This window comes from Salminus brasiliensis, chromosome 20 (assembly GCF_030463535.1).
Source record: "Salminus brasiliensis chromosome 20, fSalBra1.hap2, whole genome shotgun sequence".
In the NCBI taxonomy this organism is placed as follows: Eukaryota; Metazoa; Chordata; class Actinopteri; order Characiformes; family Bryconidae; genus Salminus; species Salminus brasiliensis.
Window position 1 is genome coordinate 1,260,609 of NC_132897.1, and position 16,881 is coordinate 1,277,489.

General features: G+C 43.1%; 2 protein-coding genes across 2 annotated transcripts in view; both read left to right on the forward strand.

Annotated features, from left to right (window-relative positions):
• Positions 1-16,881, forward strand: part of atad1a (ATPase family AAA domain containing 1a) — a 296,764-nt gene that overhangs the window by 258,210 nt on the left and 21,673 nt on the right. The window lies entirely within an intron of this gene.
• Positions 7,941-16,881, forward strand: part of kremen1 (kringle containing transmembrane protein 1) — a 73,968-nt gene continuing 65,027 nt past the window's right edge. The window contains 1 exon segment of the mRNA XM_072665272.1: positions 7,941-8,109. Coding sequence (XP_072521373.1) covers positions 8,040-8,109 — 70 coding nt within the window. The 5' untranslated portion in view covers positions 7,941-8,039.

A 16,881-nucleotide genomic window follows, 5' to 3' on the forward strand; every position in this document is an offset into this window, starting at 1 on the left:
TCTGCAACTGGGCTTTAAAGATAAGAGCAGCTAATAACACACACATACATACACATACACACCCTCACCTGAGGTACACCGCACTTTAATTAGAGACTGCAGAAAATACACTGAGAATGTGTGTGTGTGTGTGTGTGTGTGTTCTGCGCAGGTGGGACCGGTTTGGATGTTCACTTTTATCTTTTGCTTTGATTGTGCAGAAGTTTCCCTCAAGGAGAGAGAAAATATATATCTGTTCAAACAAGAGGGCGAGGGAGCCTGACTTCAAACAGAGAGAGAAACAAAGAAAAGATAAACGCATGGATAATTATTAGTCCATAAGTATTTGGACAGGGACACAACTTTTGTACTTTTGTACATTTGCCTCGGTCACCTTAATGGACTTGTAATAAAGCAAGATGCCACTGAATTTCAGACCTTCAGTTTTAATGTAATTTCAAATAAAATACTGTTAAAATCTCCATTTCCACATGGTCAAAAGTAATTGGACAATTCACTGATAACAGATCTCTGATAGAGACACCTTTATACATTTCTTGGGACAGGAGAAACTCAAGATTAGCTTGACTACGGAGCAGGAAAGAAAGATTTTCTAATCCAAAGTATACAACATCATCTGTCAAACATGGTGGAGGCACTGTTACGACATAGGCATGTGTAATTAACATGCATGCCTTTTAGTCAATGACAGCCTGTAGTCCAGAATCCGTGGACATTCCTAAACAGTCCTTACTGTGTAATAATTACAGCCATTTTTACACTGTCCATCTCATTGTTATAGGCTTAGAAGTATTGGGACACCTGCTCATTCATTGTTTCCTCTGAAATCAATGGTATTAAAAAGAGAGTAACAAGAACCTTAGTGAGGTCAGGATTTTGGATGATCACCACCCCACCTCATCATCCCCAACTCCCCAACTCATCCCAAAAGTACTGGATGGAGCTCCACCACCACCATCATTCCAGAGATCACAGTTCTTCCACTGCTCCACAGCTCCTCAATGCTGGGGGGCTTTATACCCCTCTTCTAGCCCATGCCTGGCATTATTAGGCAGCCTGGAGCCAATAGGGTCATGATGTTGATCTGCTCCAGAGAGTCCTATTCTATTGGCAGTACTTCTCTTCTTCTCTACAGGGACTAGACAAGCTGTGTGTGTGCATTTGCACATCTGTGTCAGCAATAGGTGCAGCTTAAAGTAGCTGAATGCATTCATTAGAATGGGTGTCCACAAACATTTGGACATATGCAGTGTATGATATATGCCATTTTTTATAATCTTACATATGTAAAACATTGGCTGCAAGGTATAAAATCTGTGTATTATAATAGAATGTGTGTGTGTGTGTGTGTGTGTGTGTGTGTGTGGTCTGTGTGTAATGAATCACACTGCACGCTAAAGTGTGCTGGCTGTTCCAGCTGTGATAAAGCGATTGGGCTGAGATCCAAAATCTCTCTATGTCATCTACCCGTCCAGTCATCCTCTGAGATATAATGGCTTACTCACTGGCCACTTTATTAGAAACCCCTACCTTGTGCTTCCACTCACTGGCCACTTTATTAGAAACCCCTACCTTGTGCTTCCACTCACTGGCCACTTTATTAGAAACCCCTACCTTGTGCTTCCACTCACTGGCCACTTTATTAGAAACCCCTACCTCGTGCTTCCACTCACTGGCCACTTTATTAGAAACCCCTACCTCGTGCTTCCACTCACTGGCCACTTTATTAGAAACCCCTACCTTGTGCTTCCACTCACTGGCCACTTTATTAGAAACCCCTACCTTGTGCTTCCACTCACTGGCCACTTTATTAGAAACCCCTACCTCGTGCTTCCACTCACTGGCCACTTTATTAGAAACCCCTACCTCGTGCTTCCACTCACTGGCCACTTTATTAGAAACCCCTACCTCGTGCTTCCACTCACTGGCCACTTTATTAGAAACCCCTACCTCGTGCTTCCACTCACTGGCCACTTTATTAGAAACCCCTACCTCGTGCTTCCACTCACTGGCCACTTTATTAGAAACACCTACCTTGTGCTTCCACTCACTGGCCACTTTATTAGAAACACCTACCTTGTGCTTCCACTCACTGGCCACTTTATTAGAAACACCTACCTCGTGCTTCCACTCACTGGCCACTTTATTGGAAACCCCTACCTTGTGTTTCCACTCACTGGCCACTTTATTGGAAACCCCTACCTTGTGCTTTCACTCACTGGCCACTTTATTAGAAACCCCTACCTTGTGCTTCCACTCACTGGCCACTTTATTGGAAACCCCTACCTTGTGCTTCCACTCACTGGCCACTTTATTAGAAACACCTACCTTGTGCTTCCACTCACTGGCCACTTTATTGGAAACACCTACCTCGTGCTGAAATTGCTTTCTTGCCTCAAACTGCAACACTATTTAAGGTGGAACAGCCTCATTTAAGGTGGAATGGATAGATGTTACATATTTATATTGCCTGAAACTGCTTTCCAGCCTCAAACGGCTGCTGCATTTAAAGCAGAACAGCTCCATTTAAGGTAAAATGGACATTATCAATTAGAAGCTGAGGAATATGGGGCTAACTTTGTCTTAAACCGCTGCACTATTTCAGGTTGAACATCTTAATTTAAGGTGGAATGGAAAATTTGAACAAGAAGCTGGGGAATATGGAGCTAAGTGTGGCTTCTGCTTGCCTGAAATGGCTACTCTGCCTCAAACTGCTACACTATGTCAGGTGGAACAGCTCCATTTAGGGTAGAACAGCAGCATTTAGGGTGGAACAGCTCCATTTAGGGTGGAACAGCTCCATTTAGGGTAGAACAGCAGCATTTAAGGTGGAATGGACAACTTGAGTAAGAATATGTAGAATGGCAGCACATGGGTTCAGCTTAAGCCTGGTCTTGCCTCAACCCGTGCTGAGATGTTAAGTAAACTGGAGAGTGGAGGAATGTGACTTCTGACCAAACTATCGCTTTAAAGTCTCTTAAGATCTGTGGATATGGTATAATGCAGCATAATAACTGAAGTGTATCTTCTTCAGAAGAGTTCAACAGTAGAAAGGGGCGCGTTTATGAACAAAGGCTGGAGATATTGTCGCTGCAGTCAGCCATGAAGAATGTACCTGAGGAACAAGTTCAGACCAGAGCAGCATGTGATTTCCAGCACAGTCTCAAAGGAACACACGTTCAAATGTGTGTGTGTGTGTGTGTGTGTGTGTGTGTGTGTGTGTGTGTGTATGCACACTGTATGCACCTTATTTTAGTCAAACACAGAGTATCGTCGATAAATGGTGAATTTGTTGTGAAAAGCTTTAGGTTTTGGCCTAAACTCGTGCTTCCCCTCACTGGCCACTTTATTAGAAACCCCTACCTTGTGTTTCCACTCACTGGCCACTTTATTAGAAACCCCTACCTTGTGTTTCCACTCACTGGCCACTTTATTGGAAACACCTACCTTGTGTTTCCACTCACTGGCCACTTTATTGGAAACACCTAGATTGTATGTGCACTCACTGGCCACTTTATTAGAAACACCTAGCTCGTATGTCCACTCACTGGCCACTTTATTAGAAACCCCTACCTTGTGTTTCCACTCACTGGCCACTTTATTGGAAACACCTAGCTTGTATGTGCACTCACTGGCCACTTTATTAGAAACACCTAGCTCGTATGTCCACTCACTGGCCACTTTATTGGAAACACCTACCTTGTGTTTCCACTCACTGGCCACTTTATTAGAAACCCCTACCTTGTGTTTCCACTCACTGGCCACTTTATTGGAAACACCTAGATTGTATGTGCACTCACTGGCCACTTTATTAGAAACACCTAGCTCGTATGTCCACTCACTGGCCACTTTATCAGAAACCCCTACCTTGTGCTTCCACTCACTGGCCACTTTATTAGAAACACCTAGATTGTATGTGCACTCACTGGCCACTTTATTAGAAACACCTAGCTCGTATGTCCACTCACTGGCCACTTTATTGGAAACACCTAGCTTGTATGTGCACTCACTGGCCACTTTATTAGAAACCCCTACCTTGTGTTTCCACTCACTGGCCACTTTATTAGAAACCCCTACCTTGTGTTTCCACTCACTGGCCACTTTATTGGAAACCCCTACCTTGTGTTTCCACTCACTGGCCACTTTATTGGAAACCCCTACCTTGTGCTTCCACTCACTGGCCACTTTATTAGAAACCCCTACCTTGTGTTTCCACTCACTGGCCACTTTATTGGAAACACCTACCTTGTGCTTCCACTCACTGGCCACTTTATTAGAAACACCTAGCTCGTATGTCCACTCACTGGCCACTTTATTGGAAACACCTAGCTTGTATGTGCACTCACTGGCCACTTTATTAGAAACCCCTACCTTGTGTTTCCACTCACTGGCCACTTTATTGGAAACCCCTACCTTGTGTTTCCACTCACTGGCCACTTTATTGGAAACCCCTACCTTGTGTTTCCACTCACTGGCCACTTTATTGGAAACACCTACCTTGTGCTTCCACTCACTGGCCACTTTATTAGAAACCCCTACCTTGTGTTTCCACTCACTGGCCACTTTATTAGAAACCCCTACCTTGTGTTTCCACTCACTGGCCACTTTATTGGAAACCCCTACCTTGTGTTTCCACTCACTGGCCACTTTATTGGAAACACCTAGATTGTATGTGCACTCACTGGCCACTTTATTAGAAACACCTAGCTCGTATGTCCACTCACTGGCCACTTTATTAGAAACCCCTACCTTGTGTTTCCACTCACTGGCCACTTTATTGGAAACCCCTATCTTGTGTTTCCACTCACTGGCCACTTTATTGGAAACACCTACCTTGTGCTTCCACTCACTGGCCACTTTATTAGAAACCCCTACCTTGTGTTTCCACTCACTGGCCACTTTATTAGAAACACCTACCTTGTGTTTCCACTCACTGGCCACTTTATTGGAAACACCTAGCTTGTATGTGCACTCACTGGCCACTTTATTAGAAACCCCTACCTTGTGTTTCCACTCACTGGCCACTTTATTAGAAACACATAGCTTGTATGTCCACTCACTGGCCACTTTATTAGAAACGCCTACCTTGTGCTTCCACTCATTGGCCACTTTATTGGAAACCCCTACCTTGTGCTTCACCTCACTGGCCACTTTATTGGAAACCTCTACCTTGTGCTTCCACTCACTGGCCACTTTATTGGAAACCCCTACCTTGTGCTTTCACTCACTGGCCACTTTATTAGAAACCCCTACCTTGTGCTTCCACTCACTGGCCACTTTATTAGAAATGCCTACCTTGTGCTTCCACTCACTGGCCACTTTATTAGAAACCCCTACCTTGTGCTTCACCTCACTGGCCACTTTATTAGAAACACCTACCTTGTGCTTCCACTCACTGGCCACTTTATTGGAAACCCCTACCTTGTGCTTCCACTCACTGGCCACTTTATTAGAAACCCCTACCTTGTGCTTCCACTCACTGACCACTTTATTGGAAACACCTAGCTTGTATGTCCACTCACTGGCCACTTTATTAGAAACGCGTACCTTGTGTTTCCACTCACTGGCCACTTTATTGGAAACCCATATTTTGTGCTTCCACTCACTGGCCACTTTATTGGAAACACCTAGCTTGTGCTTTTACTCACTGGCCACTTTATTGGAAACACCTAGCTTATCTCGTTACTAAGGCTAGGATCCACACGTTCCCCGGTGCTCAACTCCCACTCACTTAAAAAGGGGTTCTTAAGGGGTTCTACAGCAAAGAACCAAAGACGGCTCAAAGAACCCTGTTCGAACCCTTGCCTGTTTACAAAGCTCTTCAACTTCTGTTGTTACCGGTCAGAGAACCATTTTTCAGGACTTTACAGAACACCCTTTGCTTCATGTTTTCATGTTTGCTAGAACCTCTCTGGTTCTCTTCGTTCACAGGAATGCGGCGGATTGTATCCTGAACAGCGCTGAAGCAAAACAACCCTGTTCATTCATCTCACCACGGGGCGTTCCAGTTCAGACGGTCAGCTGCGGTGAAGATGAGGTATTTCTGCAGCGCACTGTCGAGAGGGAGCGTCCTACAGATGGTCCGTGCCCTTATGGTCACTCTGGGCCTACCCACATCATATTCAGGCCTTAGAAAAAAGGCGCCAGGCAGCAGCGTGTTATTCTTACTAAGCGATCCAGCAGCACATTTGGGGTTTTGGGTGAGTTGCTTTTAATCTCGGCGGTCAGTGAGATCACTGAAGAGCTGAAGATGCGGGCGCAGGCTTGCTATTTGCAGTGCGAGCGATGGAGCTGCCCTTTCATTCCACTTTGCTTTGGTGTAATGGGCCTAACGGGCCCACCAAGGAGACTGCAGTGCCTTGTTGCTGCCAGCAGAGGGAGACAGTTTGCTCTGGGCCTGGTGCTGCTGTTGGAGCCTCATTTTTAGGCCCTGGTGGTTCAGGGCCTGAATCCCTGTCCAGGTGTGTTCAGGATTGTTATCCTACTGTAGGATTTTGGTGTTATACAAATGACGTGATGATGTGATGCTTGCTTCCAGAGTTTGCTGGTCTTGGACCACTGTCTGCAACACAACCCCAAAGCACGATCCGTCCACCCCAATGCTGAACAGTTGGAGAGGTGTTCTTCTCGGGAAGTGCTGCACTTGTCAATACGAAATGCAGTTAACTGTGTAAATGTACAAAGTACAGGCTACTGTTCCCTATTAATTGATTAATTAACTACTTAATTTGAATAATTGTAACAAAAGTAGAAGTACGAACTTCCAAGGTGGACTTCGAGGCATGAGCATGACTTATGAGACTGCATAGGCAGCAAGGCAGCAAGGAAGCAAGGCAGCTGTCTTCTGTATGGGACACACTCGAGTATTTATAAGCTTTGAAGTTTGCATCACGTCCGAAACTGCCCTGCCAACAAGCTCATATGGGGCTCACATGGGTGAAATGTGGGCCCCAGGCAGGCCTTGAGTGGGTTTGTACAAGTGTTTTACTGGGAGCCAGCTGGGATTTCCATATGGGGGGCCCATCAATACAGCCCACCCTGATCTCACATGTATCCCATGTACAACCCAGATGGGGCCCATGTTTCAATGCCTCCTAATCCCATCACTGACCCTGGTTGCCATCCGTTACAGGCCCCACACGGACCCCTATTCACTGTATAGTGCACTATTTTTGGGCTCCGTCACTTTGTGGTGGTGAACCTTTTACTGCACTGTAAAAATCCCACAATGCACTGTAAATAGTCACTACCTTGTGGATGTCTGTTCCCTATAATAATGCCCTATATAGTGACTCTGGATTGTCTCATGTAGGGGACAGTGAATAGGGGGTAGTGAATAGGGCACAGATTTAGACTAACAATGTTTGTGAACAGTCTAAACAAGCTAATTAAGGTCTGAGAGCTCAAATCCCCTCATTTTCTCTGTAAAATTGTACAAAACGTAAAAAAAAATGAGTAATTTTGCATAAAAAGTTGATAATAAAGCTTCATATTTGGCTTTCCGAGTCTTTCTGAGGTCCGTTCATCTGCTACAGACTTTAAACAGGGGTACCCAAACTTTTGCACGCAGCTGTGTGCATGCAAAAGCAGCTGACCTCCACGTCTCGCGCGCACTTTTGCATTCACTGCAAGCAAAACAAGCCTGCATGAGTTCCAAAATCTATTAACCCCCCCTCTAACCCCCCCCCCCAGCTTTCCCAACTTTCCCAACTTTCCCAACTTTCCCAAATTTCTTTTCCTGTCACATGATTAGTAATCGGATCCACCCCTCTCTCTCTCTCTCTCTCTCTCTCTCACCCTCCCTCTCTCACTCACTCACCTTCTTAACTCAGCCCGGGGTTCCTCTCGCGCTCCAGTCCTGCACGCCACACGCAGCTCACGGGCGACACGCAGCAGCAGCAGCAGCAGCAGCAGCAGCCAGACAGCAGGCGAAAGAGAAGCTCGCGCTCCGAAACGCTGCGTCCGCGAGACGAAGAGCAAGGCGAGGAAGACGAAGAGCAAGAAAAGGAAGGAGGAGAGGAAGAACCGAAGGAGGCAGGATGGAGAGTTTGGGGTTTTTATCGCTGATCGTCCTGGCCGTGCGGGCGGCTTACGGCCACTTCCACTCCGGTGAGTCCCACACGAGTTTTCATGCTTCAACTTTGTGTGTAAAGCGCGTTTAAAGGGGTGTTTTGCAGACCACAGAGGGTCAGAAAGCACGTTAGGGAGTGTGTTCGAGATTTCCGAGCCACTTTACATGGTTTGAGGAGAAGTTTAAGGCTACATTTGCACTTTTATTTGCGTTTGTCAACTCGAACTTTCCGTTCCACCTTAAATGGCGCAGTGGAAGCGTCTGGCGTCTGCGGGCGCTGCGCTGCATCTGCTGCGCTATTTAAGGTGGAACGGAGAGTTAGGAAACGGAGCTAACCTAAGCGCACTAGAAGCAAGTGTGCGATGCTGTATGCGTGCATAGTTACTGATGGGGCCTAATCTTTCCATGACTGGTGTTTTTCTGTCAGTTGAAGCTCAAATAAACCCTGTTTGCAGTGTCTGATTGTGTGGTACTGTTCTGCTGGGCTGCAGCTTTGTAAAACGCACGAGCAAGTGTTTACATCCTCTTGTATAGAAGTTACTGAGCTAATGAGCTGCATCAGCTGTTTCAGCAGGGAGATGCATGCTGTAGCATTGGGACACCCTGGCAGTCTGTGTTTATTAGTGTTTATCTAAGGTGTTTGATCTAATTAATGGCTTATTAATGAGCTATAACTATGTGTTATACTGTAAGGTGCAGAACATGGGGCTGATTATGATTTTGGTCATTTATATGAACAAAAGTGGACAAATACAGCTTTCCCAGCTCTGAAACTGACCATTTAATGTCATTAATTGATTATTAATGAGCTAATGAGGTGGGACAGGTGTGTTAGAGGTGGGAGGACACCTTTGAAATGTGTGTGTTGTGATAACGGAGCATAAATGCATTAAAACCCACACAAAACATATATTATACATATATATAAATATAAATAATATATAATATAATATATAAATAGACATATTAATTATGTAATTAATAATACAATTTATCCTCAGTGTAAACATCTGCCTGTTAAACATCATTTAACCATTAGTAATTGATTATCAATGCACTAATAAGGTGATAGGTTCAAAATATAAAATTGTATACACCACATTTAACCTTGAATTAATAGCATAAATACCATATTTCACCTAATAGACTGATTTATAATGAGATTATGATCTGAATTAAGTTCAATATAGCAGGAAAAACACTGAAATATACAGAATATGGAGGAAGTAGTGCAGCAGCCCATAATACAGTGATATACACAAGCAGACACAGCTCTAATACTGATATCAGTTGGTTATTAAAAATTTAGTAAGGTAAACCAGCCTTGATTTAGATGCTTTCTACTCATGAACAGAAGTAAATGTGAAGAAACTTGGTGACTTTAGTGTTTACCTGCTATTATACACCATATATAACCTTATAAATGTGTATTTAATAGAATTACCGCTTATAAACACTGAACTGTGGAGTTCACAGAGCAGCAGAGTGAGCTACGGTCATAATCATGAGTGAAAAATTGGTAATTACAGCTGCCACAATTACAATTCTGCTAATCCACCTCTGTTAATGGATTAACCCTGAGTTGATGAGCTGCTCCAGGTGTGTTACAGCAGGTAAAAGACTGTTTTACTCATCTTCTACACCATATTTAACTTCACTGATTGATTACTGTCGAGATAACTGTGTGTTAGAGGAGGAAACACAGTGAAATGTCGATGCTGGAGGTGTTTATCTCGTATACACTGTATTTAATATTGCATAAACAGCATAGACGCCATCACTGACCTACTAGACTCATTAATAATAGAATTAAGGATCTGAATTAGGTTCTTTATGGCAGGGAAAGCATTAAAAAGTGCGGCGTGTGAAGGAGGCGGCGTATCATCAGTGTAGTCGATGCGTCCTGTCGTGCTCTACAGTCACACTTATGGCCTAAAAATGGGCCATTACTGCTTTTCCAGCTGTAATTCCACTAAATTACCCTCATTAATGGATTAACCTTGAGTTGATGAGCTGGACCAGGTGGGTTCGAGCAGGTAAAACAGGTAGAATCGCTGCTCTAATGCAGCAGCAGGTTGTATTTGTACACTCCACATTCAGCGTTCCCAGATCTAAACCTGCCAGTTTAAGATGGATTATTAGATTATTATTAGATTAATAGATTATTAATGAGCTAATGAGGTGAAGTGGGTGTGTTAGAGCAGGGGCAATGAAATGTGTAGAATTTAGCAAGGGCAAATATGAGGAAACAGTGCACACTTTAGTGTTTACCTGCTCTAATACACCTTATATAGCCTCATAAATGTGTTATTAACGGAATGATGACGTGAATCAGACGTGTTAGAGCTGAACAAACATCTAAATATGCGTAAATGAGCGTAAATAAATACAAACACTGCTGCACAGTTTAGTGGTCACAGCTGTAGCTTTGGTCATTTTAGTGTTCAGCTAAGCTTGTTTTGTCCTAATTAATGGTTTAATAATAAGTTATTAAAGGTGTTGCACTAAACACGCAGTTAATATGGCAGCAAGACTGGGGCACAGTGTGGATTTTGTCATGTAAATGAATGAAAGTGGAGGAAAGCAGCTCTCCCAGCTCGAAAACGAGCAGTTTACACTCATTAATCGAGCTGGAGCAGGTGTGTTGGCGCAGGACAGTATCTGAAATCTGTGTATTGAACCCGAGGAGAATGACTCTGTTAGACTGTATTTAATATGAAATGTACTGTATAAATGAACTAATAGAAAGCCGGTAAATTTGGACCATTAGTACGCTGAACCAGCTCTAAAACAGCCAGTTTAACCTTAGTAAATGACTACTGGTGAGGTAACAAGGTGGAACAGGTGTGTTAGAGCAGGTAAAACACTGTAATGTGTGTGTTGATCTTCAGGAATATGACTGTAAAATAATGTAATGAAGGTTAAAGAAAGTATGGATCCGGGCTCAGTTGGCTATTTTGAGCCTGATCCAGCTCTGATCCTTTGTTTTTACCGCTGTGTTCTAACGGAGCGCTCGCTAATGGACATTATTCCCAGTCTGCAGCAGTGAGGAAGAGAACCGTTTATCTGTGGTATGTGATATCTGCGGTTCTAGAGCTTTGACTGCGGTAAACTAAATTATCAGACAATACTCAGCATTATGGTTCTTGGATTAGATCAGTATTGGCCAATACTCAGCATTAAGGTACTCGGATCGGTATCAGCCAATACATACATTAGCTTACTCAGATAACTATCAGCTAGTGCTTAACAATCAGATACCCAGATCAGATCTGTATCGGACGATACTCAGCATTGTGGTTCTTGGATTAGATCAGTATCGGAAAATAAGCAGCATTAAGGTACTTAGATTGGATCAGCATCAGCCTATACTTAGCATTAAGATACTCAGATTGGATCAGTATCGACTGATACTCAGAAATAAGCTACTCAGATCAGTATTGGCCAGTACTCAGCATTAAGGTACTTGGATCGGATCGGTATCAGCCAATACATAGCATTAACTTACTTGGATTGGATAAGTATCAGCTAGTGCTGATAGTGTCCGAAAATAAGCAGCATTAAGGTACTTAGATTGGATCAGTATCAGCCTATACTTAGCATTAAGATACTCAGAATTAAGCTACTCAGATTAGTATTAGCTGTTTGGGTACTTGGTTCGGAACAGTATCAGCAGATCCTCACAATAGAGGTACTCACATCGGATCAGTATCAGTCAATACTCAGAATGAAGCTACTTGGATCAGTATTAGCTGTTAAGGTGCTCGGATCGGATTAGTATCAGCCGATCCTTTGGATCGAAACAGTATCGACCAATATTCAGCATTATGGTACTCAGTTCGGATCAGTATAAGCCATTATTTAACATTAAGACACTCGGATCGGATCAGTATCGACCAATACTCCGAATAAAGCTATTTGGATCAGTATTGGCCAATACTCAGCATTAAGGTGATTGAATTAGTATTGAACGATACTCAGCATTAAGATAATAGGATTGGTATCAGACAGTATTTAGCATTAAGATACTTGGATCGGATCAGTATCGACCAATACTCAGAATTACGCTAATCAAATTAGTATTGCCCAATACTCAGCATTAAGGTAATTGAATTAGTATTGGACGATACTACGCATTAAGGTACTTGGATTGGATCAGTGTAAGCCCATATTTAACATTAAGGTACTCAGATCGGATCAGTATCGACCGATACTCAGAATTAAGCTGCTCAGATCAGTATTGCCCAATACGCATAATTAGCATTAAGGTGATTGAATTAGCCTCGGCCAATACTGCGCATTAAGGTTCTCGGATCGGATCGGATCGGTATCAGCCAATGCGTAACATTAATTAACTTAGATCGGATAAGTATCAGCCAGTGCTTAACAATAAGATGCTCAGATCAGATCTGTATCGGGTGATACTCAACATCAAGCTACATGGATCAGTATCGTCCTGTATTCAGCATCAAGGTACTCGGATCGGAATTGGCAGAATCTGACGAAGGTACTTGGAATGGATTGTGATCAGACAGTATTCAGCTTTAATTAAGCTGCCCGGCTCAGCATTGACTGTTCTGAATGTGTAATAACAGAGTGACTGTGGAAACAGGGTCGTATGTCTGCACAGTGGAGCGCTCTCCTCCCGGACAGCCGTCATCGTCCTCCGAGCCGGCCGGGAAAGCCGCATGCGTCCGCTCCGGTTTAATAACGACCACGTGAGCCCGGACTCCTCACGCTGTAATTTCAGTTCTCGTTTCAAGTCTCGAAAAGCAAATCCTGAAGCTTCCCTTTTAATTTTTCCTTTCTTAATTACAGCCTTCCATTCAAATGAGAGGTTATGCCATCTGGGCAGCGCATGAGCTCTGCCATCTGTACCTTCGCATTAAGCATGCATTTAAAGAGCTTCCCGCACGAGAGAACCGGCGCTCAGGCTTTCTGAACATCCTGGATCTGTTCACACTGCCCTGCATCTGCATTCTGCCTCTCAGCAGATAATCATCCGGATCTCACCTTTCACTGATTTCTGATTTTATATTAAAGATTTTTGTTACTTTTGATCTTCAGAACAGTCTAATCATGATGTCACAAGCCTGCAGAAACCTCTGAATTAGCTGTCATCTTAGCCCCACCCATTCAGCCTACAGCATCCTAGCCCCACCCCTTCAGCCTACAGCATCTTAGCCCCACCCATTCCGCCTACATCACTTTAGCCCCACCCATTCCGCCTACAGTAATTTAGCCCCACCCATTCAGCCTATTGTAATTAAGGGTCACTCATTTAACCTTTAGTGTTTTAGGCCCCTCATTCAGCCTACAACAGTGAGTGAAAGCACAAGATAGGGGTTTCCAATAAAGTGGCCAGTGAGTGGAAGCACAAGGTAGGTGTTTCCAATAAAGTGGCCAGTGAGTGGAAGCACAAGGTAGGTGTTTCTAATAAAGTGGCCAGTGAGTGGAAGCACAAGGTAGGGGTTTCCAATAAAGTGGCCAGTGAGTGGAAGCACAAGGTAGGTGTTTCCAATAAAGTGGCCAGTGAGTGAATGCACAAGATAAGGGTTTCCAATAAAGTGGCCAGTGAGTGAATGCACAAGATAGGGGTTTCCAATAAAGTGGCCAGTGAGTGGAAGCATGAGGTAGTTGTTTCCAATAAAGTGGCCAGTGAGTGAAAGCACAAGGTAGGTGTTTCCAATAAAGTGGCCAGTGAGTGAAAGCACAAGGTAGGTGTTTCCAATAAAGTGGCCAATGAGTGAAAGCACAGAAGTCACAGTAGCAAAGAAGTCTGTAATGTGTGTGTGTGTGTGTGTGTGTGTGTGTGTGTGTGTGTGTGAGTGTGTGAGTGCGTTGTCAGTGGCTGTGGTTTAGAATTTTCCGTCTCTGTGCCGCTGGTTGTGGCCTTGGTCGGCTGGGTCAGTAATTACAGCCTGTTGTGTGTAAATGTGAAGATTTGCTGGCAGGAAGTGGGTGGAAGGACTTCTGGGAAATGTAGGAACCATAGGAATACCTTTCTAAAACTACGGACTCTGATGTGGTCACTGCGTCTGCTAAATCAGACTCTCAGCTAAACCACAATCGGACAGCGGCAAAGCCTGCACACATGTCTGAGTGTGTGTTTGTTTTCATACACTTTCAGAGCGGTCCTGACTTTCTAACGTGTATATATAACACATACAGGACATATTATTGTTATTATTATTATTATTATATAAATATACTTGTATATTTATTATTATATTGTATATAATACTTATAGAGTGTATATATATATATAATATGGTTACAAGACATAAAAACAGTGTGTGTGTGTGTGTGTGTGTGTGTGTGAGAGATTTACCATGGACATCTGTTTGCCCTGTATGTGTTTGATGTTAGAGTAAAGGTCAGAGGTCAGGTCTAGTGTTAATTATGGCCTTGCAGGTTGAGCCTCTCTGTCCTGCTCAGACTGGACTGTGAGTTTATATCTGAATCCTGTTTAAAATAGAAATCTTTTTTATGTCTGATTTGTTTTTTTTAAGGACGAGAGACTTAAGAGAAGAAGCAGGAGAGAGAGAGAGAGAGAGAGAGAGAGAGAGAGAGAATATTACAGCTTGTAATAAATAATAACATATATAATGTAAATGATATGAAGATCAGGGCGAGCGAGAGAGAGAGGTGTGTGTGATGAGCTGTGTTTCCACAGAAAAGCTCTGATTTGTGGCTCGGTGGAGGGGGTGACCTTTTGACCTCTGTGGTCTGGCTGGGACAGTACACAGAGGTTAGAGGTTAGACGAGAAAATAAATGAACACCACAAACCCACGTCCTCTCACTGTGCTCTGAAACACACACACACACGCACACACACACACACACACACACACACACACACACACATACATACTCCTGTGCTCTGAAACACACACACACACACACACACACACACACACACACACACATACATACTCCTGTGCTCTGAAACACAAACACACACACACACATATACACACTCCTGTGCTCTGAAACACACACATATATACACACTCCTGTGCTCTGAACCACACACACACACACACACACACACTCACACGTACACACTTCTGTGCTCTGAAACACACACACACACACACATATATATATATATATATATACACACTCCTGTGCTCTGAAATACTCACAATGGAATCAAGTAAATTCTGATTCTTTTGGTAATGATTCAGTGAGTCATTATATTTGCGATTCTTTAATGATTCCGATTCAATTAACATTTTAAATTAAACTGTATTTGAGGAAACAGTATTCTTGTTTAGGAAATGACTCAGATTTCAGATTCACTAAATAATTATAATAATAAAAGACTCGTATTTTATATATATATAATTATGAGTCTTTTAGAAATGATTTAGTGAATTTGAGAAACCATTACGATACCTTATTGTGTGATTCAGTGAATCATAAAATCTCAGATTTACCATGATTCATTTAGGAAACGGTTCTTTATTAAATGACCAAGTTCAATTATTTTCTTTTAATTCAGTGACTCAATGAATCATGAAATATGGAATTTACCTCAATTTGATTGATTATAAGTCTTAATTAAATGAGTCCATGAATTGTAAATTTCCAGTTATTCAGTGATTCAGTTACAGGTCTTGTAGTGGTAACCTTTCAAATCTCAAATTTCCTGTAATTCAGTTTGATTACAGTCTTGATTGATTCATGATTTTAATCAGTTTGGTTCAGAATCGTTTATTTGACTCATGAATCATAATCTGAATACAGTGTGAACTGTAGGAACTGCTTTGGCCAAAAACTGAACTCTTTATACATCAGAATTTCCTGTAACATCAAAGTGAAGATAGCAGCGCCCCCCCGCCTCCGGGTGAGCTGATGGAACATGTCAGACGTTACATTATGTAAAAGTGTGTGTGTGTGTGTGTGTGTGTGTGTGTAAGAAAGCGCTGAGAACAAGGTGGTGTCAGATTCGTTGTGTCAGTTCCAGCATAATCCAGAGAGGCAGCTCCAGACAACGCAAAATTAAGCTGTCAGGCGTGTGTGTGTGTGTGTGTGACAGAGAGAGTGTGTGCACATCAAATGCCCAGATTCTCCACAAATGCCAAGAAAAATGGATATGCTGTGCAGATAGACGCTTCGAAGGCTTAGGCTGTGTCTGACCATATGATGACCGTTAAAGCGATAGTCTAGTTCATCTCACCAATTAGCATGGTGCTAACTGCCCACCTGAACCAGCACATACCCTCCCATGTTTAAAGAAGCGGGACAGCGCAGCTTTTACATTCTGGTTATATTAGCCTTTTAGCTCTAGTGCTAATTGGTGGGGTATAAGATTCCATTACTTGTTAGCTATATTAGCCTTTTAGCTCTAGTGCTAATTGGTGGGGTATAAGATTCCATTACTTGTTAGCTATATTAGCCTTTTAGCTCTAGTGCTAATTGGTGGGGTATAAGATTCCATTACTTGTTAGCTATATTAGCCTTTTAGCTCCAGTGCTAATTGGTGGAGTGTAAGCCTACTTTACTCTTAGCTATATTAGCCTTTTAGCTCTAGTGCTAATTGGTGGGGTATAAGATTCCATTACTTGTTACCTACATTAGCCTTGTCGCTCCAGTGCTAATTGATGGGATATAAGACTCTATTCAGGTGGAGGATCTCAAGTTGTGTCCCTTTAGGCCTCCTGTCCACTGCTCACCTTTCGCGTATGGACCTCCAGTGCCGTGGTAGAAGGTGGAGCAGGAGCAGGAGCAGGAGCTGGAGCTGGAGTGTGGTTCCTCAGGAGGAGCGAGGCCTCAGCTCAGCTCCCACGTCTCTCTGTCCACA